The following is a 26,808-nucleotide window of genomic DNA, read 5'->3' on the forward strand; positions in this document are numbered from 1 at the left end:
CCGCACACTCACCTGAGACGGGAAATTTCCCCGAGAGCTATAAAAACCCCACGACATACATGAAGGCATCTTTTAACACCTCTGGAGACAGTGGATCTTATTCACAGATAGACTGCGCGTATGAATGTTCGACCAAATCTGTGACTCATCTGTATTTTCTTACCACAGTTTGTTTGAACAAATGTAAAAACTTCCACAGACCATGCATACGCACAAGGGATGAAGGTCCAACAAATAGAATGAAATAAATAAATAAATACATAGAAGATGTTTAAGGTAAAATGCACAAAATACTGCCTGAAAAGCTGCAAGCGGAAGTTTTAATTTAATATACTTAGACTTTCTTTGGAAGATGTTCTAAAAGGTAACAACGTGGACCAAACACAGCATATCAGTACTGGGGTGATGATTTGGGCACCTTGCAGTCATTGAGTTGACCATAAATTCCTCTGTATACCAAAGTATTTTAGAGTCAAATGTGAGGATATCTGGGTCATGAAACAGGACAATGATCTGAACATAAAAGGATCAAGGTGCTGCAATGATCCAGTCAAAGTCCGGACCTCAACCTTACTTAAGATACACCAGCTAACATTAGCTCAGGGAGAAAAAAAAAAAAGTCCACTTATCGCTAAAGTCATCCAAGGACGTCTCCTTGCACACCGCAGTTAGCCCGTAAAACACTGATAATCCAGCTAATGGACACTGATTGGTCTTAAGGATTTACAACGGGACACATGGATTTCGATGGTGCTCGTTTTCAGATGATAAGTAGGCATCAGATATTAATTTAAGGTGCAACAGAAACGTCTGTGTGCATAAGAAGCAGTTAGTTGTAATGGCCAACAACGCTGCTGCTACTGTAAATCGAATCAGAGGATGCAGTAAAGTGAGTCATGATGCTGCAACATCCTTTTTACCACGACTGAAACCTGTAAAAACCCACATGTGTAGGTACCTCTGTAAATATGACCAAGTCCACTGCAAACTTTAGTGGTGATCCAACATCAAGTAAACACAGGGCTGATTTTTATAGGTTAAAAGTATTTGAAAAATCACTTTATGTAGAGGAGAACAGCGGGTCATGTCTTATGAGATGAATCATCAGTGATTTGGAAATTCTGAACACATTTTAATGCGTCTGTATCAATCATATAACACCCACGGTGTGGGACGGAGAGATTTCGCAGGTCTTTCCTCCCCACTGCTGTCAGACTCCATAATAAAGACTTTAACTGATCAAGCACACACATCCATACATATGCAATAATACTAAGTGCAATAATCCTTTCTGTCATTGTTGTATTTTTACTCAGTTGTATATAGTATTTGTATTTGTATTCTATTTTTATCTTATTGTATATTTATTTTATTTTATTCTACTGTATATAGTATTTTATTTTATTCTATTCTGTACAGTTGTGTACTGTATTTATTCTTATTGTATTCTAATTTTTGCCTCATAACTTTTGCACTGTCCACTTCCTGCTGTGACAAAACAAATTTCCCACGTGTGGGACTAATAAAGGTTATCTTATCTTATCTTATATATAGATATTTTGATCGACTCTAGTTCCCGTGAAGGAAGAAAGGACAGACAGACACTTTTTTTGTTGTTGTTGTTTTTTGGTTGGATAATTGACAAACAATGAACTGGAATAATACATTTATTCAGCTATTTTTTGTCTGAGTACTGCTCTGTTTGTAACACAGAAGACATTTAAATGTCTGAGACATCCAAAGGTTGAAACATTTGGATCCAAAAAAAAGTAACACAACCAGCTGTAACCTAATGGTTCAGTCTGTCCCTTAAAATTAAATATTTATTGATTTGCTTTCTTCCTTTTTACCACATACAGTATGACTAGTGTATTTGAAGGTGGACAAATGTCAAGGCAGCAGGGATGTGGGTATCAAAACTCAAATGGAAACTGTGTGAAAAACACACTGAAGTGTTAACATAATAAAAATATAAAAATAACCAGTCGTATCCGTCCTGAAAAATTCAACAGGTGCATCTGAAAACCCAGACCCCCCCCACACACACACACACACACACACACACACACACACACACACACACACACACACACACACACACACAGAGTGGAGGTCAGAGGTCAGCATAGTAAGAGATGAGAAATTCCACACCTGAATACAGTGTACACACACACACACACACACACACACACACACACACACACACACACACACACACACACACACACACGGGGACTTAACCTCACCTCATCCTGATTGGCAGGAAGTGGCACACAGCGATTATTGAGCACGTCACACGGCTCAAGTTCCAGCGACCGCAGTGGTTTATCACAAGGAAGCTCACCACAGCAGGTTAATGACGAGGAACGGAGCTCAAACTACAGGCTGCGTGCGTGCGTGCGTGCGTGCGTGTGTGTCCGTCCCATATGAAAAAGATATATATAAATCTTATAAAGTTTGTATCTGTCTTGTGTGAAACTTGTATGAAAAACATACAAGAGTGAAAACAGATATAAGATCCCTTGAAAAATTATATAAATGAAACTTGTATGTTTTGGATACTTAATAAAACAATATATGAAAGTAATGAGAAAGTGGCCACTTTCATGAGTAAATCATATAAGTTTTTACGATTTCTTTTCCATGTGCGTGTGCGTGTGTGTGTGTGTGTGTGTGTGAGACCTCTCACCTTTGCAATGAAGTCTTCTCTGTGGGTGTGCTCCTCAAAAACATCTGTCTGCAGCCGTTCTGGGTTCAAAAAGACACACATCTGGATTATAATCATGATATCATGACACTCCACAGTGATCAGACTGAGGGGTCACAAAAGCAGTTAAAGCACTGCTAAACAGTTAGCAACCTATGGGGAGGTACCAAAAACTGCATTTCCGCTAATGTCCACTACAGGATGGCTCCACAAATGAGTGAGCACCCATAGGCTGTATCTCAATTCAGGGGCTGCATCCTTCGGCTCAAGTACACCGCGAAGGCCGGATCCTCCGAAAACCGAGAAGGCCGGAAGTGCGAGGCTGTGAAATGGGACGGTCTAGCCTTCAGATTTGCGTCACCAGCTGTCTCAATGGAGTTTAATAAACTCAGCCGTCTACTCCTTGCTCCGTAAAATATAACAGGACATTGGAGTAAATTCTCTACCATCTCACCATCCATCCATCCATCCATCCATCCATCCATCCATCCAGTCGCTTCCGCTTATCCTTTTCAGGGTCGCGGGGAGTGCTGGAGCCTATCCCAGCTGTCATAGGGCGAAAGGCGGGGTACACCCTGGACAGGTCGCCAGTCTGTCGCAGAGCCAACACATAGGGACAGACAACCATTCACACTCACATTCACTCTACCATCTCACACTTCTGTTTAATCAGTTTTCTGTTTGATGTTTATTCAGCTGTGTGAGAACTATAACTTATCTCAGCCAAACTGATTTACTTAGGAACAAATAAAAATAACATACAATAACTTTTTGAAGGTATCTAAGTGACTTATGTATCATGTTTAACCTGAGTAGCCAAAGAGCGGACAGAGTTTGAAAACTGCAAAAATACATTTTGTTCTCTATGAACAGTTTTCGAGTTCATGATAGCTGTGCAAAGGTGATTTTGGTTTTTTTATAACTCAGGTGATTAAATTATATTAAGGTTCAAAGTCATGGAGGCTGAATGTGATCATCAGCGTTTGTGTTGCCGGTCCCTTGTAGAGTAGATTAACGCATTTATCTGACAACTACAGCCTGGTGTAAGGTACAGACTGAGCTTATCATGGTGAACTAAAGCTAAAATAAATCTAAAACTGAAAAAAATTTAAAAAACATTTAATTTAACTAAAAACAAAAACTAGACTTCAGAAAACACAAAATTGCACTGTACACCAAATTTAAATATGAATTAATGTGCCTTTGTTTTAAGACCTGTCCATAGCAGATCTTAAAATTAGATAAATACAAGCTCTGATGGACAACAACACACAAACCATCACATTAACTCATTCTTTATTCAGTAGAAAAAAACTAACAAAAATGCAGACACAGTGAATAAAAAAGGCATCATTTAGTTTAAGACCTAATCGGTCTCTTACATCATTATGGAGGAATTTTGCCCAACTCTTATTTACAGCAGCCCCCACCTCAGCACTGGACCATTCTGTTACAGATTTGCTGCTGTGCTGTGGATCATTGTCCTGTTAAATGACCCAGTCGGAGCCAAGTTTTAGCTGCCGGACAGATGGCCTAACACCTGACTCCAAAATACTTTGGTATACAGAGGAGATGGTTGAAGCTGCCCATGTCCTTCGGCTGCAAAACAAGCCCAAATCATGACCCCTTCCTCCACCGTGCCAACCGTACAGTCTGAGATGGAGCTCTTGGGTTTTGTTTTGTTTTTTACAAGTTCACTGAGCATTGCACAGTCTGACCTTGGAGGGAATGTTTTCCACTTGTGGATTATCTTTTTCTTGCTGTTCCTTACTGTTCCTGCTATTGCTTCTTTACAGGTGCTCACACTCGCTAATGAGCAATGAATCAAATGCATTTGATTAGCAGCACCTGGCTGTTACGTATACTTGTTTTGTCTGCAAGCCGGGTTACGCAAACACACACCTGTAAAAACCCAATAGTATGCTGTTAAACTGCGCATACACTGAATGTTGATTGGTTGACAAATGAGCTGGAAAAGGAAAGGGTGCAAACATTTCTCAATTTGAGAGTTCACCAGGAACTGCAGTGGACACCTTTCATTCTTTTTTAACATTCTGTTTCACTTCAGCTCTTGGGCCAACACAGTACAAGTGAGGCCCACACACTGGCTGCACCCCATAATTTGGACACTGCCCCCATCTGCGTATTTAGTTTGTCCACACACTGTTTCTGCATTTTGCTTAGATGTTGTTAGATTAATTACAGCGCAGCTTGCTAACCAATATGTTTGCTTCCGACTTCAACACACCAGCCCAAAAACCAGTGGGTAATGTGATGGTGGATTCCTCCAGCTTTCACCAGGTGCATATCACAATCCCATTACAACAGACAAGGAAGTGCTGCTGGAAATGCTGCGACCTTACAAACAGCCTCTGTACCTCTGCTGAGCGTGGCTCCATTCTCTCTGTAGTCCTGGATCTCAGCGTCCTTCCTCACCAGCAGACCTCCCAGCTGCTCCACCTGCCGCTGCAGCAGGCGACTCATCGTCAGCAGGGGGCGCACCAGCTGAATGCACACCTGAAGAAACACACAAAACAGTCAGACAGCCCAGCCGCCACGATTAGGGTTTAAAAAAGAAATCTGAAAGGTAAGGACGTACCAAAGCTACTGGTGCAGGGGTGCAGTGAAACTCCCAGTAGAAAGGGAGTCCTGCCAGCTCGCTCTTCAGCCTCATGTTGATACTACCGTCTTCCTGTCTCGTCAGAGAGATCTGAACCTCGTTTTCAGTCTGGCTGCCGACTCCCGCCAGGCAGGGCTTAACCACCTCACACAGGTGAGTGAAGAAGGCTTTTACTGGGGCTCGCAAACGCCTGTTAAGCTCCTGATGATGGAGAACAAGAATGTATTCATCAAACACGGGTTTTTGCTCATCTGGCTTTTAAGAACAGTAAGAATAAAGATTTCCTGCTAAGTAAATTCCACAAGGCCTCGCAGGTTATCTGTTCACATTTGTGCATACATGTGCTCTGCTCTGGATGACTGCTGTGTCCATCCTCTCCTCCCACACACAGTGCATGTCGGTGAGCAGGATATGGTACGCCGTCTCACCGAACCAGCTCTTGGCCAGGAGCTGGCACCCACTGATGCTCACGGGAAGCCAGGGACGCCGGAAGAGGATGTCCTCAGCAGGTGCTCCGCTTCCCTCCATCAGGGAAAACAGGACGAAAGAGCTACTTAAAGGCAGGGTGGAGATGTTGTATTGTCATTATTATTGTTAGCATTATTGTTGTTATTATTATTAATATTATTCGTATTCCAACTCTTACAACAAAATGTTGCTTTGATATTATAAAAAGGGTTGCACTAAAAACAGTAATTAAAACAACAGCAAAGTATTTTCTTTCACAATAAAAGCACCTATTATCACAGGACTCGTAGCCATATTTGTCGGTCAAAGCAAGCAGGAGCTGCTGTTTCTGAAAGTGAATGCCAGTGAACACATGGTCTAATTTCATTTTATATCAAAAATGTTTTCTAATCACTCACCTCCGAGGAATGCGCCCCCAAAAGCCTGGGCTGAGCTCTGCTGAAGCCGCGTTTTATAGACGCAGAGCTGGCCGCATAATCACAGCACTGCAGGAGGTTCAGACCGCAGTGGCAGCTCCTGTTTTCGGGGAAGGAAGTCGAGTGTTTCTCGTCAGTAAGTCATTAGAAACACACTACACAACACAGAGGTTGACTCAGGATCATTAAGAAAACTCAAAAACACCAAATCAGTCACTTTATGACACCAGTTTACACCGAAAGGACGGTGGACGCACATGCCAGCGGTTTTCTCGGTTGTGTCGTCCAAACTCCGTTCAAAAAATTAGGAATTTAAAATCCCACTGCTCCTTATCACATACTGGTAGGAGTCATCGTGTTATTTTAGAGCATACACACATGAGTAGCAGCTACTCTTTAACTCGGTAACCATCTAGCCTGTATTATAATTAACATAGCATTTCCAGAGACTTAAACACGCAGCGATCATTGTTAGAAATCAAAGACGAAGCATGAAGAAAAATATAAAAATAAAGACACTGAACACGAGTGTTAAAAAGAAATGTGTGTTGCTAGGTGTATTCATAAAATAAAAGGGATTATAGACGTGGTTTTTCTCACCCTTTTGAGCGTATAACCTAGTAACAAATGACCAGAAAACCAAACTATATTTAAAAATCGAACATTTTTTAGGTTTCAACGTTTCTCATAAAATATAATGAATATTTAGTTTATAACAAACTTCAGTTTACATCGATAGTTCAAATTTTTTAACTCGGCAACAATCTACACGATACTAGAAACAAATTTACTACAAAATGTTTCACTTTTAGCTCTGAATTGACAGACTTCAAGGTCTGGTACTCAAGGTGTAAGTTAAGCTAATTTTTTGTGTCTCTACAGTTGTAAACGCGCTAAAGTGAAGTTCGGTTATTCTAACCCGACAGCTCCTAACACACATAGAGACACTGAGAAAAACGGTATTTTAAACGTACTAAAGCTTACAACAACACACGCTGCTGCTCCGCAGTCGGTTCCTGTTGACAGTTAAGAATTCCAACACCGACGACAAACAGCGGCGCTTTTAAAAGGTTCCGCCAGTCTCGAAATAAATAAATAAATAAAACTCAGCCTCTTAAAAGTTACCAGTATTTTTTTTTTTATTTCATGCACCCGTTAAACACTTAATATACTTCATAACAGTGAAATTTAAATGTTTCGTATTAGCTTTTATCAAGTTTTATATTTTGGATTTTTTAATGTGCATATTTTTGAAATTCCTTTTTCTGTAAGAAAAAACAACAACAACGAAACAGTATGGCGGATTAGACATCAGTCCCGAACTGCGTTCCTCATTTATAATCGGCCATTAATGTGTAATGGTAGATTGGCTTTTGGTCCTTCCCTCATTTACCGACACATAAGACTCTCTGTAGCAAACGCATAACCAACCACGAAGGGACTCGAACCCTCAATCTTCTGATCCGAAGTCAGACGCCTTATCCATTAGGCCACATGGTCTTCGATAACGTAGCCTGGACAGAGGCCAGATGACGTCAGCTGGAAGTCCTGGTGATTCACTATCTGAAATAGTGTCACTTTTCTCTCATTTATCACTCTCTACAACAGTGGTTCTCAAACTTTTCACAACGAGTACCACCTCATAAAATACATGGCTCTTAAAGTACCACCCTTATGACCTACATTAAAGTACAGTAGTATAGGCCTATTTAACACCATATACAGTTTACACAAGACAATTTTATTTCTTATATGAATATTATTTATTTTAACTGCCATAGTGCTAATAATAACAACTGTACTGCATTAAAACATTCACAGAAGGTGGGATATCCAGTCTTTAAGTGATGATGTATGAACCCTGCTTCCGGGTCCAAATTACTCTGCTTTTATTAAGGCTGTTGTGTTTTATCATGTTTAATGCTTTGTATCTTGTTCTATTTAATCTGAACAAGCCCCTTAAAAAAGGCAGTGATCACTGTTGGCCTCTCGCGGTTTTTATTACCACTATTCATCGGCAGCACGTTTTATAGCTCAGTTTTTAAAACCTTACAATGTAGCTACAGCCCTTCTGCTACAGCTCTTGAGGTTGTGACTCCTGTCTAAATCAGTTGGCGCAGCATGTCCAACAAATGTGACGTGAAACTGTGAATGAAAACAAAACTAAGGCTTTAAAGGATATTTATGTTGGTTTTGCATCTTTAGTAGTCTCAGTTGATTGGAGGTCCAGAATAGATCCACTAGTCTTTGTTCAGTGAAATCCTGGAAAACAAAAACTGTTGTTTGACCACTCTTCGTGCAGGTTGGTTAGCTCAGGTGGGTAGAGCATGGTGCTGAAACAGCCACGGTCATGGGTTCAAGCCCCATACTGGCCACTAAAGTGCATGAGTGAGCTCAGGTATGTAGTAGCTGAGTTCACTTGAGCACATTTCTTATTACCAATTGGGCTTCATTAACAAGAAATAGCAAAAAAGAAGTCAGAAATACTCCACATAAGTGCTTTTATACCTAACACGGGCTTTCCTAAAAACAATAACAGCAGTGTCAGCTGACAAGGAATATAAATGTCTGCTTCAACCTCTATCTGCACAGCTCATCAGCTGAACTCTACAGCTGGCTTCAGATCAGACGATTCAGGCCACGAGTCAGATAACTAGAATATGGTGCTGATAACACACAAGGTTATGGGTTCAATCGCCATACCCGCTGTTTAAGCGTTTCCTGGGTAACAAACAAGTTTCATAATCCCATTCTTAAAAGAGTCCTTTAGATAACATTTTAGGGTCAGGGATAGCTCAGTAGGTAGAGTGGTGGCCCCATGATTGGAATGTCAGGGGTCTGATTCCCCTGAACAGCTACCCTGAGGTACCCCTCAGCAAGGTGCCATCCCTACACACTGTGCCCAATGGCTGCCCACTGCTTCACTGAGTGAATGGGTTGAGAGGAATTTCCCCACAGGGATCAATAAAGTACACTTTCTTTCTAATAAATTCTCTTATAGTTAAAAAAAAAAATGCAGTTCTGTGCAAAAAGCCACCCCTCATTTATCTGTACTTTCATTCCAAGGGGCCAGACTGTCTTCCATTTTTTGCTTCACAGTGATCTATTGATTACTAAAGAATTTGTTATAAAATGCACCTAACTCAAGGGAGGAACCAGTGTTGTGTTTACACATGTGAAAAAAAACTGGGGGTGGACTGAAAAAAAAATTCTTCACATGAAGTAATGATTTTGAGTGAAAAGCAGCTAAAATAGTTAAAACAAAGTTTTATTTATTTATTCAAGTGATCAATCATTAAGAAAAATGTGCTTTATATTAACTGAATGCATATTAAAACATGTGAGAAACATTTACTCTCTAGCAACCGCCTCACACAAACACACCGGCGCTGACCGTGTGGATTTGAAACACAGGGAGAGGTCACGTCCAGCCTGCATGTCCACTGCTGTCACAGACACGGAATATTTTAAAAACCCCGTTAAAGTTTGTGCTGTCACCAGGCTGTCCGTGATGGTGAGTAAGAGACGGGAATGTAAATGTGCATGTAGCTTCACTCGGCTAGCAGAGTGGTCACGTTAAAGTGAGCAACACGTGGAAGTTTTCAGCCATGTGGATTTTTTTTTAAAAAAATACTTTGTCATGTCATTCATTCAGCACAGCTGTCCAGCTCTTTCAAATGCAGATAAAAATAACGTGTTTTTCCCAGTGTGGAGCTCACTTTCTTTAACCACAGCACCGGAAACAAACTTCAGGTTCCCATTTGCGCCACATGATATATAAACCAAAACAAAAAAAAAACGGACTCTAATGATATTTTATATCTGGATCTGGATCTTGTCAAGTGCCTAAATGCACTGAGCTGCTGCCATCTGATTGGTTGATTATACAGTTGTGTGAACATGCTGATGGTTTTGTTTTTTGTGTAGAATAAGCTTTGCATATTTAACAAAATCATGCGAAATTTAAATGTCACCTTGTACGTACGTTAAGAAGTTTGTAATGCCGTGAAAACAAGTGCAGAGTGCAGGCTTTTGTTATCTGCCCTGTTGAAGCACATTTTAATATGCTTGACCACTATTTTGAGTTATTATTTGTTTTATTTATGGGGATATAGTACATTTGTTTTATTCATTTCATTGTTCAGTAAAATTATTTTAAATGTTTAGTCAAAGGTTTATGATTTGTTTCTGGTTTGTAAAAGAATAAACTGTATAGTTTTAAATAGCTCTATATAGCATTATTAGTGAATTGAACTTAAGATCAATCTGTTGATCTTGCAGAGATGTGACGTGATATTTTATATCTTTATAGGATACTTTTTATATGTTATCAATACACACTATAGTTGTAAGAATCATAGTCACCTCCATCAAAGAGCGGATGTGTTTGTTAGCGTGTGCTTCATTCTGTTTGCAAACACAACAGCTGGAAAAGATTTGAATGAACTTTGATCATACTTTGTAGGGCTGCAGAGTAGATATTGTGGTTTCTGTTCCTCTACCTCTCAGACATTTAATTGGTCACTTTTGCTATTGAAACTGTGGGAGTGGCTAAAAGAAGCTTTAATCATAAACAACATTCTGGTCCACACTCTGTACCAGTCAGTGGGAGTACTGGATGTGTGGGCATACAGTGGGTATGCTGCTCAGATCAAACAGTCTGCCCAACATTTCACAGCAATACTGGGGCCCACAATGGGCAGTTCACAGTGCCCAAAGTGCAACCATGTGGTTGCTGGGGAAATGTCGTCTGGCATTAATATAAGGACACAAAAGTGAGCCAGGAGCTTTGTGGCATAGGTTTTCATGGCTGAGCAGCTCCTGTAGGTGGGATGTGGATGTTACCCAGTATGTTTGTCCATACACACTCATTAGCCACTGGCATTAGTTTGGACCTGATGTTGTCTCCAGAGCTGTCTTAACTTGTTGTGGCACAGATTCAACAAGAAACCAGTTTGAGATCATTTGAGCTCTGAGACAAGGTGTGTTATCCTGCTAGAAGCAGCCATCACTAAATCAGTATCAATTTCTTCTATTGTCCACTTTTGATGAGCCTGTGTGAATTCTAGCCTCAGTTTCTTTTCATGAGCAGTGAAATAGGTGTATCCAATAAAGTGGCCTATGATTGTAGCATAGCTACAATATATATTCACATTATGACATCTAAATTTTGCATGGTTTTATTAAATATGCAATTTTCACATCAGATCAGATTTGACATATTTAACACGTGTTATGTCTCGTATGATCTCTGACAAGTGTGCCTCTATGAGGCTATAAGAAAGACTCTAAAGGTGGGCAGTTGCCAGTTTTTTGGTCATCAGAGGAAAACAGAACATGTTTTTCTAAAAATACATATTTATTTAATAAGACTTAGACAGATAATTGTAATGATAAATTGAAATAAGAGTAAAGTGTATAAAGTCATAACAGCACCCTGTCTGTGTCACTCATACACAATCTTAGTGTCCGGGTTTAGTTGAACCAGGAGAGGGCGACATTGCTCTTCTTATGTATGATTTCCATGTATTTCTTACAATATCAGTCACAAGGGACCATTCTAGTGCCATTCTACCAAAAGAAACAAATGCCACCTCGGGGGAATCTGAAGTCGTGTGCAGTGCTGTGGTTAAAGACTTGAGTGCTGCAACTGAAATATGTATAACACTTTCCTCATCTACATTTAAAACAGCTGCAAAAAGACGTGCACTGAATGAAGAGGTCTTTAGGCTACGTTCACACTGCAGGCGAAAGCGCATCAAATCCGACTTTTTTGGTCGGACACTCTGAAGAGCACAAATCCAGTATTTTCATATCCGATCTGGGCCACTTTCGTATGTGGTACTGAATCGAATACATATCTGATGTTTCAGAAAGCGACTGCTATTTGAATGGTCACGTCGCACTAAATCCGTCTTTTACGTCACTGACACAAGACAGACGCCATCAGCGCCGGAGAAGACAAACGAGAAAGCATGAAGAGCGAGTCAATGGACAGAAACTGAGGTTGTGAGTCTGTGCAGAAATTGCTAGACTGTTGCAACAACACCTACTAGCTCTGTAGCCGCCATTTTTACTTCCGTAAACAGACCGCGTTATGTGTGACGTCTTCTTTTGCGCATGCGGGCCACTTTGAGGTCCGTGAACCGTTCACACCAATGGTTGGTTCACACTAGAGCGCATTTGGTGTCACATTTTATTTGTAGTGTGAACAACCAGACAAAAAAAATCCGATTTGATCAAAAAAATCGGAATTGAGCATTAAGACCTGCAGTGTGAACGAAGCCTTAGATCTGATGACATATGGAATAGCATTTCATTAGCACAGAAACATTGAAGGGGTCTTCAAACAGCTGGAGGAAAGCATCCACTTGCTTGTTTAAGAAGCTACAAACAGCAGAGGAGAGTGATGGGAGAATAAAATAATTTTTAAAAATGCTTCGATGGCCACGTCAGATGGGTGCTTCTGAATCCTGTGCAGCTGTGTGACTTATTAGTGAGATTTCAGAAATGCTTAAAACCTTAACTGAAATGGACATAATAAGGCATGGAAGTTTGTTTCTGTCAATATGTTTTATCAGTTTAAAAATAAAAATTAAATTAATGATTTAATGGTAAATCATTTAAAAATAAAATAGTTTAAAAATAAAATACAAGCACAAAGTAACACAGAAACATTGATATATCTATATCTCATTAAAAGATAAGTAAATGTAAACTTTTTGATGCATTTTAATGGTATATTAATTTATTCAGTAGTGTCAGTTTATAATGGGTGTGTGGGTCTCCTGTAATATTGACGTTCAGGGGCGGTCTTAGCCTGTTTGGTGCCCTGGGCGAACACCCCCTCTGGCTTTGTCTAGGGTTTATTTCTGGGATTTCACACAACCCAGGATTCAAATCATGAACACATAATGGGCTTGGATTTACAACTTTATGAATGAAATGTGCTCTATTTGGAAGCAGCCGCCCCCCCCCCCCCCCCTCCCCTTTCAATGGGTTGTCTGTGAGACTTTAAATCATCAAACTGTAAATTATAAATTTTAAATTGTTATTGATCCCTTTACCACTAGTCATAAAGTGTATATTTATTGTCTTACTCTTTTTGTATTTATTGTTTGTGTTCTTGCACTGCTGTAACTGGAGCCTCGTCATCTCGTCTCTATATACTGTACTGTACCTGAAAGTAAGAGCTCGTTTAGACTCTATTCTGTGAACAGGCTACCTCCCACGAATATGTGAATTCTTCTGTGAAAGAAGTCTTGATGCATCATCCAGGAAAGTAAATCTCCAAAAGTTGATTCTGTTCATCTGGACGTAGCGTTTTGTGGGAGAGACGTTTCATCACTCATCCAAGTGACTGCAGGTGTCCCCAAATCATATAAACAGTACATTTGCATAATGACTGAAACCAGCCCACTGAAGGAACAACGGGCTGGGAGGTCAGTTCCTTGATCTTAATTATGCAAATTCTCATGACCATTGACCAACAACCACTGACCAAAACCCACTGATCAATGGCCATGAGTACCATTCACAGAGAGTTGGGGAATGGCTGCAATCACAGCATTGTAAGATGGCGAAAAAATGTACCCTTAGGCCCCCTCCTCGATTCAGAGATGGTCTTTCCCTTTTCACGGAAATGGCCTCCTTGACTCCCTGCTCAAACCAGCGTTCCTCCCTGTCCAGGATGTGCACATCCTCATCCTTGAAAGAGTGTCCACTGGCCTGTAGGTGTGACTAGACTGCAGAGTCCTGGCCTGACGAGGTAGCTCTTCTGTGTTGTGCCATCCGCTTCGCCAGAGGTTGTTTGGTTTCCCCGATGTATAAATCCTGGCAATCCTCCTGGCACTTAACAGCGTACACTATGTTACTCTGTTTGTGTCGGGGGACCCGATCCTTGGGGTGGACCAATTTTTGGTGCAGCGTGTTTTTGGGTTTAAAAGCCACAGAGGAAAAAATGCGCCTCAACTGTTCCGATACTCCTGACACATATGGGATCACTACAGGCTGATCACTTGGGCAGCGGTCGTCCTTCTCTCCTGGATCAGCTGGAGCTTTCCTTAGGTGCCTTTCCAGCTTTGAGAAAAGTCCAGCTGGGATAACCACATTTACTCAGGGCCTTCTTGATGTACCGTTCTTCTGCCTCCCTGGCCACTGTGTCTGTGGGGATGGTGTTCGCTCTGTGTTGTAGCGTCCTGATGATGCCCAGTTTGTGCTCGAGGATATTGAGAGTCAAACCTTAAATACTGATCCGTATGCGTAGGTTTACGGTACACGTCAGCTTTTAGATGTGCATGTGCATAACTCAAGTGTCATCTTATCAACATGTTATGTGGTCTTCAATGTTTTTTTTCTTCTATTTCTGGCAGATACAGACATTTAATTTAAAGTCTTGATGTTGCATCTGTCTACATACTGTTAGTTACTAACGCTAATGAGCTGTTGTGTTTTATTTTGGACTGGGTTTACACAAATGCTCACTGAATGTGTTGGCAATAAAAGAAATTTAAAATAATAAGTTGGATGTACTTAATTCATTTGTGTGGAACCTGTTGACAAAATAAATTTATGTAAAACTAATTAGTAAAGCACAAGGTGGCTGAAAATATAATATTTGAATTAATCTAACTTAAATTTAACATTTTACTGCCACAAATAAGAAATGTGTTGAAGTAACTAATCGAAACTATCTAACCTGTAAATATATCATCTATGTTCATACAACATAACTTGATTTAGGTAGTCTTAAATATCTGTTGTTAATCTTAAGTAGTTTTTTAAAATTAGATGAACTAAACATTTTTGCTTTAAACTAACACAATGCAATTTCATGGAACCTGTTGACAAAATAATTTTAATTAAAGTCAACTTTTCATTTTTTTGAGTGCAAGCAGTCGGTCCAGCTGACTTTCTTGAGGCACTGAGGGCAGTTTGAGTGCATTACAGCAGACTGATCTTCTCTGTTATCTTTCCAGTGTGAGTGCACGAAAGGATCTCACAGATGAACATGTGGTCCCTGACACTCCAGCCACCTCTTCTGCACCCGTCTCACCTCCAGCTGAGGCTCAGAGGAACAAATCAAAGAAGGCTTCCTGGTGGCGCAGATGGCTTTTTTGTAAGGTGAGTTTACCACTGCAGAGAATAAGCTCTGAACAAACAAATGGTGCAGGAATTTCTGCATCTATTTGTGTTTAAGTGGATTTATTTGTAAGTGGCAAATCTGAAGTATGAGGTCATTTTACTGTGTTCCTGTTTAAAGCTGATTCATTGCTTTGTGTTTCTTCTCCTGTAATTTCATCACTGTGATTGCACTGTTTGTGTCTTTCTATAATGGTAACATCAGCACTGAAAAATGTGAAGTCAAGGACGTTGGTGTCCAGATGGAAGTTTCCTGCCCCCCAAATTGCTGCTGTTTTTCTGCACGGTACATTCTACAGAGCCGAGTGTGAAACGTGAACAGCTGTTATAGGAACATATGAAGTCTGAATGTTAGGATTGACACTCAAATTCTCATTATGTCGTCCATTTTGGTTGAACTAACTGGTGACGTGTTCCTCAAAGAAAAAGGTGACCTTAGATGATGAGCCGTGTTGGCCTGAGGTCAATGAGAGAGATGAGCCAGTTTCCAGGCCGTCTACCCCAGCAGGTTACGGTGGGTAGCCAGGGGGCTGTGTTAAGATAAGATAACCAAGATAAGATAACCTTTATTAGTCCCACACGTGGGAAATTTGTTTTGTCGTTGGAGACAGAGTAAGCACAGCAAAAAGACCATTGTTAAATTAGCTCCAACAGAATTATTTTCAACACTTTTTCAGGGTTAATATATTATTTATACACTCTTAAGAGTTAAATCAACATTTTTGAAATAGTTATAATATTTAACACCAGGCCAGAGTTCATGTTTTAACATTTTTAACCTTCTGGTTAGTGTTGGCTTCACTCCCTATAGTGTCAGGCTTTCTACACTGAAAAGTGTTAAAATTAAATTCTGAGAAAGAATTGAATTCCACAAAATAAATATTCCCCAAAAGGACATTTATTGTGTCTTCAAAAAATTGTGAATGACGGTACAATGTACACTGTCTCATCTGAAACATTGTATGACCTTTGCATGTCAAAAGATTTATAAAACTTTAGATCTGACATTTTCACTATGCATCTCTGCTCAGCATGCATAGATGGTTATCAAAACACTCTGTAAACAACCTGTTTCCCATAAAAAAAAAATAATTTCATCTTCAACCAAAAGTAAGTCACTTATTTGGCGAAAGACAGGCGTGTCTTCTTCCACTGCACTGCAAATAACAGGTCCAGCTTTATATTCACTTGGGACAAATTAAACACAAAATGTGCTTTGAAAAGTTCATCAAATGCCCCGAGTGAGTGGCTCGCCTGGTGTGTGTCAGTCTTGCTCTTCTTTTGCCTGACAGCGAGGAGGTATGGTTGCCAATCCTTGTTGATTGCAGAGATGCTCTTCCAGACTCCAGCATGACTGGGGTTGACATAAGGAAACTAATAATTATTCACAGAAATGGTGTCTAAATACAGAAAAAAATGCAGAAGAGATTGCTCAAAGACTTTGGTATTATTGAAATTTCATGATATAATTACCTTATGAAAGAGTACAAGTCTCTGACTTGCATCACTCGCGCTGATTTTTGGAGACCTTTGTCCTCCTGGTGGTGGTAGAAGGAGATGTAGCAACAACAACAGCAATGCCATTTCTTGTTCAAAGGCTGAAGATGAAAAGACACAAAATTAATACCATTTCATCAAATGTTTTGATCTGTTTAACAATGAAAATAGGGGAAAGTTAAGAGACTTCCATCTCTCCCATGTCTATTGTTGAAAGTTATCAAAAACTAGATGAAATCGTTAGAGATACAGAAGAAGAAAAAAATCTATAGGATTATTAGTTCAGGATCATCATACAAACAAAACGGACAATGCTTTGTTTGACTTTATATTACATTCTAAGATCAAAACTAGAAAAACTGGACAACGATTTACTTTGTTAAAGGGTGTTAAAGTGAGCTTTTCAGCCTCTTTTATGGCATTTGGCCTGAAGAATGTCTTTCATTTCTGAAGCAACCTGGAGGATGTGTCATCAGCGAACAGGAGAGTGAAGTTTTGCTCCACCTTTAAGAAAAAAAATTGTATTTGAAACAACTGCTAGCTCCAAATTCCAAACATTAAAAAAAAAGAATTCTAACTTACCATTCCTTTTGTATCCTGGAATCTTGGAAAAGTGGATAGGATACCAACGCTTCTGCTTGGGTCATTAACAAGCCTCCAATAGTGCTGAATGGTCTCTTTCATCTTCTGGAAAATCACAGAGTTGTCTGTAGTATGGTTGAGCAAAGACACGACCTCCTTGCAAGAATCACCATCAAGCTGGTGTATAAAATTCAGTCCTTTTGAGATTTGGACCACCTGAAGAACTGTCTGTCAACCTATTAGGTTGTGTTGGAGATCCCCAACGAATCTTTCTTTGGACAGTTTTCAGAAACTGAAAGAAATGTATCCTGTACCACTTGCGGCATCAAAGAAGTGCTCCTGGATAAGTGAAAATACAAAATATTTTGTCAGATTTAGCTCATAACAAAATATCAGATAATTTTTATGTCCAGCATTAAACAATTTTGTGTTGACTATTACATAGCCTTTGTCTGCATATGGATCTTTGAGTGAGGGGAACAGCATCACAATGCCCAAAGCATACTCCTCTATGAGGGGTAGAGTTGGATGTCTCGAGACCGGTCTTGGTCTCGAGACTCGAGACCACTTTTTCGTGGTCTTGGTCTCGTCTTGGTCTCGACGGACTTTTGTCTTGGTCTCGCTGTTTCGGTCTTGCGTTCTCAAATCGACATAGTGTTCGGGAGATTTGGAGTCAACCATCAGCGGAGCGGGGGGGGGGCTTACTGGGCTTAAGCCCGGGTCATTTTTTCAGAAGCATGGGGTCTTTTGGAGTGTAATTTGTTAGTTAGATGCCTGACTAACAACTGTATAAAACAAAAACAACACACGAAGCACAGAGCGCACCGTCGTAAATTCCCCCTAATTTTGGTATGATCCGAGCTCAGGCACTAGGCGACTGCACAGCACCCATGTGAGCGAGGGGGGAGAAGCTGCTGCAGGACAGAGGAGAGCTTAAGTTTGACCAGGTACCAAAGCAAATCGTACTGATTCGTACTGAACTAATAATGTAAATATGACGGTGTATCACAAAAGATTGATATCAAACTGATCAGTTGGTTGCGTTACTTGCTCTTCGAGTGAATCAACAAATGGATAAATAAAAAGCCGAACAGCAATGCTGATTTTTTAGAGTCTTAGCTTACATTTCATATTTTCAGTTGTTACCCTCCACGGCTAAACAAACTCTCTAAATTGGTTTCAGTTGTGTACTGATGTACACAACAATGGACATAAGGAGCTTCTTTCAAAGAAAAAACTCAGGTAGATGTTATTTTATATATTATGCTTCGGATGTTGTTCACAATATAACTATGCAAAACCAGAGGAATTTCAATACACAGCAGTATATTCACAGTTGAAACCAGATATTTACATACACTTTATGGAGAAAACATAAAAACTTTTTTTTTACTGTTAAACATCAATTTAGAGTAAACTTTTGTTTTAGATAAATAAATGTTGAAATATCTTTTGAATTAGTTAAATGTCAGAATAAAAAGAGGGAGCTGTCTATTTTATCACTTTCATCAAATTTAGGATTACATATACACTAAGTTTATTGTTAATTAATAAGAAAACTCCAGACGATTCCATTCTGAGCTGAAGAAGCTTCTGATAGGTTCGTAGAGTCCATGTGAGTAAACTGGTGGCACAGCTGTGGATGCATATAAGGCAAAACACAGAGCCTGTTTCTTTGACATGGGAAAATCAAGAGATGTCAACCAAAACACCAGGAACAGAACTGTGGAGCTCCATAAGTGTGGCTCAAGTTTGAATACAATTTGGTGCCATTTGCAATTAAGAAACACAGATAGTTTCTCTCTTTACTCTTAAAGTTAACAAATATGTTTTTTATATTTATCAATCTAAAAAAAGAAACATTTAGTCTGATTTGATGTTACAATTAAAAAAGTGTTTGTGTTTTGATCTGAAGAGTTTGTAAATATCTGGTTTCAACTGTATATTTGATGATGTTGGTGTTTGGCTTGATTGTCAGCACAAAGAGAGAGAGAGAGGAGCAGAGAGGGCGAGAGAGGACAGAACAGAGATGGAACAAGAGCAGGTGAGACACACATGTTAGTCAAATGGTTGTTTGCCAAAACTCATCAGAACATGTATCTCGTACCTAGTGTTTCTTTTTAGATACCATTTGTTACTTTTCAAATTCTACATTTATTAAGTTATGCAGGCTTGTTTGCACAACAAGGCTAAATAATTATATAAACTTTTCTCATTCTAAATATTGTACTTTGGTAGAATTAAAAAATAAGTGTAGTGCAGGTCTATGATTATTTTTAGTGCTACTATAATTTAGTTCTGATTCTGGTTCTGTCTTGGTTACTGTTGTAGTCCTGTTTTAATTCCGGATCAGTTCTGGGTCTGGTTGAATTGGGGTTTAGTCCCTGTGTCTTTATACAGGCCCGACTTTGTTCTGCCTTGCTGCTTAATTAAAAAACTAGTTTAAGGTTTCCGGCATATGTATATAGAATAGCATCTGGCTGCAGTTTAAGGACTTTTTTTGTCTCGGTCTCGTCTCGTCTCAACTTGGTCTTGGTCTTGTCTTGGTCTCGATACCCTCTGGTCTTGGTCTTGTCTTGGTCTCGGATTAGGCGGTCTTGACTACAAGTCTAATGAGGGGAAGGTGCCTGAGAGTGTCACGGCCCGTGGCTCGGCATCCAGGGAGCCGTGGGAGGCTGCAGTGGCCACACCCTCGGGCTGGGCCGCCTCCAAACCACCTGCGTCTCATCTGAGGCAATCACCGGAGGACTACTTCAGCCAGCTCTGACGGCTTCTCTTCGCCAGTCCGTAAGTCTCCTCCCAGTGTGACCAGCATTAGACAAAGTGAATCTGTGAACTAAGGTGTAGGTCTATTAGGTTATGTTGTGGTGATCCTCAGGTTGGGGGATGGGTGTTCATACTGGAGTGCAAAATTAAAACCAATGGAGATGGACCAGAAAAGTTTAAAGCCATCAGGTGCTCAGTTTAGAAAAAAGAGAAAAGGAGAGGAGAAACAAGCAAAAGATACAGGTAAGCAGATGTGTCCTGTCACGACACATAATAATTAGAGGGAGGAGTTGTACAGGGAGATGGCCACGGGCAGGAATGATTTCCTGTGTCGTTCAGTGGTGCTTTTTGGTAATCTCAGTCTCTCACTAAATGTGCTCCTGTGACTTGCCAGGACATCATGGAGTGGGTGGGAGGTATTATCCATGATTGTCCTTATCTTGGACAACATCTGCCTCTCAGACACCACCTTAACAGAGTCCAGCTCCATCCCCAACACATTACTGGCCTTGTGGATCAGTTTATTTAGTCTGTTGTCATCTGTGACCCTCAACCTGCTGCCCCAGCATGCAACAGCATAGAGGATAGCACTGACCACAACAGAGATACAACAAGTTAACATCAATTAGTAGGGATAGTGAAAACTTCTGTTTACGTTTGTAAGCCACTTGGCTATGATAGTAAACAGTAGACACTGATGCAGCTTACTGAATCCTTTGGACTGTGTTCAGCACAATAGTAATTAGTCATTAGCCAGAGGGAGTGTTTGCCCAGGGTGCCAAACAGGCTTGAACCGCCACTGTCGGGACTTATATTTCTGACGTGATCTCCTCCTTTTTGCCCCTGGTACCGGGGGCGTGGGGCTTAAGTGGTTTAAGCTGCCAGTGGCACAGAGTGTAGTGCGTAGGGTGGTGGGCACAGACAGGCCTTTCGAAGTTGTTGATGCTCAAGGCAAAATGTTTCTAACGTTGAACCTGAGCTCATCCTCGAACAGATAAAGCCGTAAAACATTAGCAACGACTGAATGCTGGCTCTCGCTTTGAGTAACCGGAAGTATAAGACCGGACTGCAGAAGTAGTGGTCTGTCATGGCAGCCTACGTACGCACTTACAGAAACCTGTGGATAAGGAAACACAACACATTAAGTCGTGGCTCAAGAGCTGGCAGTTTGTCTTGTAATCGGAAGGTTGCCGGTTCGAGCCCCGGCTCCGACAGTCTCGGTCGTTGTGTCCTTGGGCAAGACACTTCACCTGTTGCCGACTGGTGGTGGTCACAGGGCCCGATGGCGCCAGTGTCTGGCAGCCTCGACTCTGTCAGTGCGCCCCGGGGCAGCTGTGGCTACAATGTAGCTTACCATTACCAGTGTGTGAATGTGTGTGTGAATGGGTGGATGACTGAATGTAGTGTAAAGCGCTTTGGGGTCCATAGGGTCTAAGTAAAGCGCTATACAAATATAGGCCATTTACTTTAATGTCGGTCATAAGGGTGGAACTTCAAGAGCCACTGTGACTTGCAGGCAGCCTGCAGACACAGGGATTGTTTTCTTTGTGTATGTAACTAGTTGAAGGTCAGGTGGTTATAGTGGCGTATCACTGAAGTGCTCTTCTTAGATGTGGTTAGGCAAGATAGAAACTGCAGAACCTGTGTCCACAATCAGTTCAATGTCCTTAGCTGATGAGGTAGGTGTGCTCACATTTATGCTGCATTGCAATCCTTTTGATGCATAAGAAGGATCTGTTAAGTAAAGGGCTGAGTTTTGGTAAATGGACTTCCCGTACATCTCTTGTCTTGGATGAGCAGCAGACACGAGCAAAATGTCCAGTTTTATGACACAGTTTACAAGTAGCTTTGGCAGCAGGACACTGACGAAAGTTGGCTAAGTGACTGTTTGAACCACATCTAAAACAGTTCTTAGATGGTTTTGTTGCATGAGATGGCTTTGCAGGGTGAGCATTGTATTTGTGCTTCCTCTGCATGGAGTATGAGTGAGACTGCACAGCTTGGACTGGAGTACTGCTGTTTGCAGCTATGGATTTAGCTTGTTGAACTGCAGATTCCATTTGTATTGCCAGTGTAACAGCTTTATCTAGTGTCAAATCAGGTTCAAGCAAGAGTCTTTCTCTTATGCTGGGGTTAGACACATGTTCAGCTAGCTGATCATGGATCATTTCTTCTGTCCTGTCATCAAACACACATTTAGAAGCAAGGTCACGCAAGCTGGCCACATACTGGATAACAGTCTCATGTGAAGCTTGTGTTCGCTTTCTGAAAGCATGTCTTTCCACAACAACATTTACCTTAGGTGAAAAGTGTTGTTCTAGGGCAGTAACAGCAGAGGCAAAGGTATCACCTGTATTTGGCAGTGAGTAGAAAATCCTTTGTCCCTCTGTTCCTAAGCAGTGAAGTAAAGTAGCTCTTCTTCATGCTTCATTCCCTGTTGCAGTGATCACAAGCAAATAATTGTTGAACATACACATCCACATGTTGAAGGGCAAAGCAGGATCTCCAGGGCAAGGCAAAAACATGGGCTGTGGATGGACGTTTGCAGCCATGATGACTCAGCAAAAAACTAAGCTGAAAAAACAGGCAGGGTTACTCGTCGCCAAAATGTAGCAGCGGCTGGTAATAAACCAGTCCTCATCAAGGAACAGTGCTTTTTAATGAATTCAGCACAGACTTTACATCGTAGAGGTAACAGGGATACACATCAAGTTATCAGTTAGCCATCTTAACTATATTCTAACTCTAAAATTTTACCGACTCCACTTTTCTCTTATTTCGCGACACCGCCCTCTAGTGGTGGTGGTACAATCATTACAGGACACAACAACAGTCTGGAGTGTAGGAGGAGTAGAGCAGTGGCGAGAGGACACATCCCTGTGGTGCTCCTGTGTTGATGGTGATGCTGTTAGAGACGCATCTACCCACCCTCACCACCTGAGTTCTGCCAGCGAGGAAGTCCAACACCCAAGCACACAGGCGGCTGTTGAGACCCAGATCCCTGAGCTTTGTGAACAGTCTGCTGGGCACTATTGTGTTAAACGCTGAACTGTAATCAACAAACAGCATTCTCACATAGTTAGCCTATTTCTTGTCCACGTGGCTGAGGGTGGTGTGCAGGACGTGGATGATGGCGTCCTCTGTGGATCTGTTGGGTCGGATCTGTGGTGTCTGGGATGGAGGAGGAGATAATGTTCTTCAGCAGCCTCTCAAACACCTTCATTACTACCGAGGTCAGTGCAACTGGCCGGTAATCGTTCAGGGATGAGGGTTTCTGTTCTTGGGCACAGGGATGACGGTGGATCTTTTGAAGCATGTGGGGACCACAGACTTCACCAGGGACTCGTTGAAGATGGAAGTGAACACACCTGCTAGCTGGTCAGCACAGCAGCGCAGCAGACGGCCGGTGCTGCCATCTGTCCCCGCCGCTTTCCTTGTGTTCACTCTCCTCATTGCCGCTCGGACGTCATGCTCCGTGATGCTGATCACCGGTCCTTCGCTGATGACGTCACTGTCCTCGGTAGTCATGCGGTAGATGGCATTAACTGCCTGGCTAACCACGAAACTGGCGTAGAACTGGTTCAGCTCGTTGGTGAATGCAGAGTCGGTGTTGATCGGCGCAGTGTCCCTGGCTTTGTAGTCCGTAATGGTGTGTAGTCTGTGGCACATACTCCGTGTGTTGCCCTGGTAGAAGCGAGACTCCACACGCTCCTGGTACTGGCGTTTGGCATCTCTCACCACGTGCAGCACGCCGTATGAGGCCGCTTTGTAGGCACGCATATCGCCAGTGGTGAGACTCGCGTTGTAGGTGGCGGTCCTGGCGTTCACTGCGTTCACTTTACTTGGTATCAGATTGATACCAAAATTTGTAGTATGCACAGCACTACTGTTTGTAGATATTTTTACACTAGGTGTATGGAGGGCCATGAGTAGCAAAATGAACGAATATGTCAGGAAATAATTCACTAAATAAGTAAATAAGTAATTAAAATATATATTGATTTAGTTTAAAACATTGAATAAAATATTTATTTCTATTTTCAAATAATTAATTACACATTTTCAATTAATTTCAGTTTTAATTCATTAACATTTAATTCATTATTTAGTCAGTTCATTTTGGCACTTGTGGCCCTCCATACAGGGGAACTAGCACAGTCGTCTCCTTTTTACGAGTGTGTAGCGGGCCATGCCACCATTGTTGGTGGGCCCTGTGAGCTAAAGTGGTGAACAGAAGACCCAAATATACTGAAAGTGGGCTTGCACCTTGAGGTCCTCTAGTGGCTGCTCTGTGTATTTGCATAAACATGCATATACAGTAGCAAGACACAGCGTCTTGACAGACTCTGCCACACACTGAGCAGAGCCTGTCATGAAAATTGGTGCTAAAGTTTTGGTAAGTGAAATTCTTCATTCATTTTTTCATTAGTTTGCGTCAATGGCCAGCGATAAACCCATGCAGCTTAAAGATGCAGCTTAAAGATGCAGCATGCTAACCAAGCTTGCTGCTGCACATTCTGAGGCACATATGGTCACTTCTGGCTCTAAGAAGCATGAAACAAAAGGTGAATGTGACTATAATGATGATCAGTAAACACTTCTACAAGTTACATGTGTGTAATAAATACTAATTTAACTAATTGAATGGTTGTTATCTATGTAAATAAACAGAGGAGTAGCACAGAAAAAAATATTAGTATAAATTATGGTTATAAACCTGTGTTCAAATAAACAGATGGCACCATGGTCTGTATTTGTTTTTTTTTTTAAAAGACTGTGTTGGCTTAAATGGCAGCAAGTTGTGCATGGAGTTTAAGCCAAGAGCTCACTGAAGTTGGCTTAATTTGCAGAATAATGTATAGAAAAACTGTGAGTGAATAAAAATCTTGGACCATTTGCTTGATCTGCCTTCAAATAACAGAAGCAACACATCTGCCAAGCTTCGGATTTCCCCACATGCAGGAGTCATGTGGTAAGAGACACGATCAGTTTAGAGATAGTCTGGAGGATCATTTTCTTTTCAAAGTGCAAAAAAAGGCCTGAGGTAGCCTATTAGGGATGTCTGCTCATACTGACATCATCAAGAGCCGCAAATAGAAAAAAACTGTCTGAAGAAGAGCTTTAGGCTCACTTCTTTAACTCTTGCTGGCCTTGTTATTTGAATCTTTAGACATTTTTAAATGGAGATAAACTGCTAGTAAACGTGTATATATCTAACTGAAAATAAGGAAAAGCATAATACGTCCACTTTATATGACTTAACCACTGCAAGAGTAATATTGATACAGACTGTTGTACTGTATAATTTAAACAGTACATTTGAAACCAGACACAGGACCCATAGGTACTAATAAACTCAGGAAGTTCGCATTAATGTCCTCTTTTATTAGTCCACTTATCCCTCTGATGGCTTTCTACACTGCACCCATATAACCTTTCAGACTTTACATCTTCATATTTACCAAGCACAGGATGCAAGCACTTTATGTTTTTGTCTCTACCATGCCTTGTACTTTACAGGTGTGAAAATTAAATCTGATTCAACTTGAGTGGAAACAAACGTAGCGGGAACAAGCACAGCGGGGAATCCACAGTCCCATTAGAACGGTATTTTGGAAATAACTTGCTGTCTAACTGATCTGCTGACACACAGAAAATGCGCAAAAATGAGTTCTGTGATGGAAGACTCGTTTGTGAAGGAATTGATTTGAAACTGTTTGCAGTGAAGAAACTCTGCTAGGTTAAAAATCATAATGACAGCTGAATTTAATTCAGTTGCATCAGTTTGTGGGTGCATCAGGTTCGCCAAGGGCTTTGTTACATTACTACTTTTAACAAGTTCCAAGCATCTGAGGCTTTCCTTGATTTAGCATCAATGATGATCGCGTGCAGCTGTGTTTTCTTTAATACAGCTGAAGAGAAGAGAAAGTGTGATTAGGAAAAAAATAACTACTCAGTGCAGACTATTGCAAAATTACATAAAGTGATGCAAAAAAGTGCAATAAGACAAAAGGTAACAACAAAAAAACCTCCTACAAAAATAATCACACAGAGACGCAAACAGCCACAGGAAGAAGGAGGAGTTGGGATTCTGACTTTTTTTCCGAATTCCCACTCTAACCTTGGAATTAGGAGATTATCTTCATAATTATCATAATCTCAGAATTCTAAGGAGGAAGATCAGAATAATGAAATTAAAGTGAGAATTTTGAGATTAATCTCAAAATTCTAAGGAAAAAAACAGACTTCTGAGATTAAAGAGAGAGATATGAAAAAAATCATAATTCTGACTAATCTCAGGTTAATTTTTGAGATTAATTGTGAGATTAATCTCCAAATTATGAGATTACAGTAAGAATTATGAAAAAAATCAACCTGTTTTTTCTGAGGTTTCTGACTTTAATCTGAGAAGAAATCAGAATTAGAAATGAAATATGGGGAAAACAAATTTCAGAATTCTGACTTTAATCTCAGAATTCCAAAAGAACCCAATGAATTTTTTTCATTGGGTCTTTTCTTTTGGTCATTTTTTTCTGTAACTTTTTTGTGTTTAAAAAAAGATAAACTCATGCCCCAAAATGTAATGCAGTAAAATAAAATAAAATAAAATA

The 26,808-nt window shown here is 40.6% G+C and overlaps 2 protein-coding genes and 1 long non-coding RNA gene across 9 annotated transcripts in view; 1 reads left to right on the top strand and 2 right to left on the bottom strand.

Annotated features, from left to right (window-relative positions):
* nhej1 (nonhomologous end-joining factor 1) overlaps positions 1-7,260 on the bottom strand; it is a 29,124-nt gene extending 21,864 nt beyond the window's left edge. The window contains exons 1-6 of one of the 5 annotated variants that reach the window (XM_080877742.1): positions 7,196-7,260; positions 6,194-6,311; positions 5,667-5,877; positions 5,307-5,528; positions 5,086-5,224; positions 2,690-2,748 (exon numbers count right to left, since the gene is read on the bottom strand). In XM_080877742.1, coding sequence (XP_080733868.1) covers positions 2,690-2,748; positions 5,086-5,224; positions 5,307-5,528; positions 5,667-5,855 — 609 coding nt within the window. In that variant the 5' untranslated portion in view covers positions 5,856-5,877; positions 6,194-6,311; positions 7,196-7,260. Of the gene's footprint in view, positions 1-2,689; positions 2,749-5,085; positions 5,225-5,306; positions 5,529-5,666; positions 5,881-6,193; positions 6,312-6,811; positions 7,100-7,185 lie in introns of those variants that run through there. The other 4 variants (XM_080877741.1, XM_080877740.1, XM_080877739.1 and 1 more) reach the window with 4 other exon arrangements.
* An 8,990-nt stretch (positions 7,261-16,250) lies between these two features.
* On the bottom strand, positions 16,251-18,312 carry LOC308393764. The gene is made up of 4 exons (XR_013971028.1): positions 17,432-18,312; positions 17,225-17,353; positions 16,826-16,950; positions 16,251-16,706 (listed from the first exon to the last, which is right to left on the bottom strand). It is a non-coding gene; the product is annotated as an uncharacterized lncRNA (long non-coding RNA).
* A 20-nt stretch (positions 18,313-18,332) lies between these two features.
* Positions 18,333-26,808, top strand: part of LOC308393761 (inactive dipeptidyl peptidase 10-like) — a 148,044-nt gene continuing 139,568 nt past the window's right edge. The window contains exons 1-3 of one of the 3 annotated variants that reach the window (XM_080877734.1): positions 18,354-18,378; positions 18,615-18,673; positions 19,410-19,475. In XM_080877734.1, coding sequence (XP_080733860.1) covers positions 18,625-18,673; positions 19,410-19,475 — 115 coding nt within the window. In that variant the 5' untranslated portion in view covers positions 18,354-18,378; positions 18,615-18,624. Of the gene's footprint in view, positions 18,379-18,614; positions 18,674-19,409; positions 19,476-26,808 lie in introns of all 3 variants that reach the window. The other 2 variants (XM_080877735.1, XM_080877736.1) reach the window with 2 other exon arrangements.

Source organism: Rhamphochromis sp. 'chilingali' (assembly GCF_963969265.1).
Source record: "Rhamphochromis sp. 'chilingali' genome assembly, chromosome: 3".
Classification (NCBI taxonomy): domain Eukaryota; kingdom Metazoa; phylum Chordata; class Actinopteri; order Cichliformes; family Cichlidae; genus Rhamphochromis; species Rhamphochromis sp. 'chilingali'.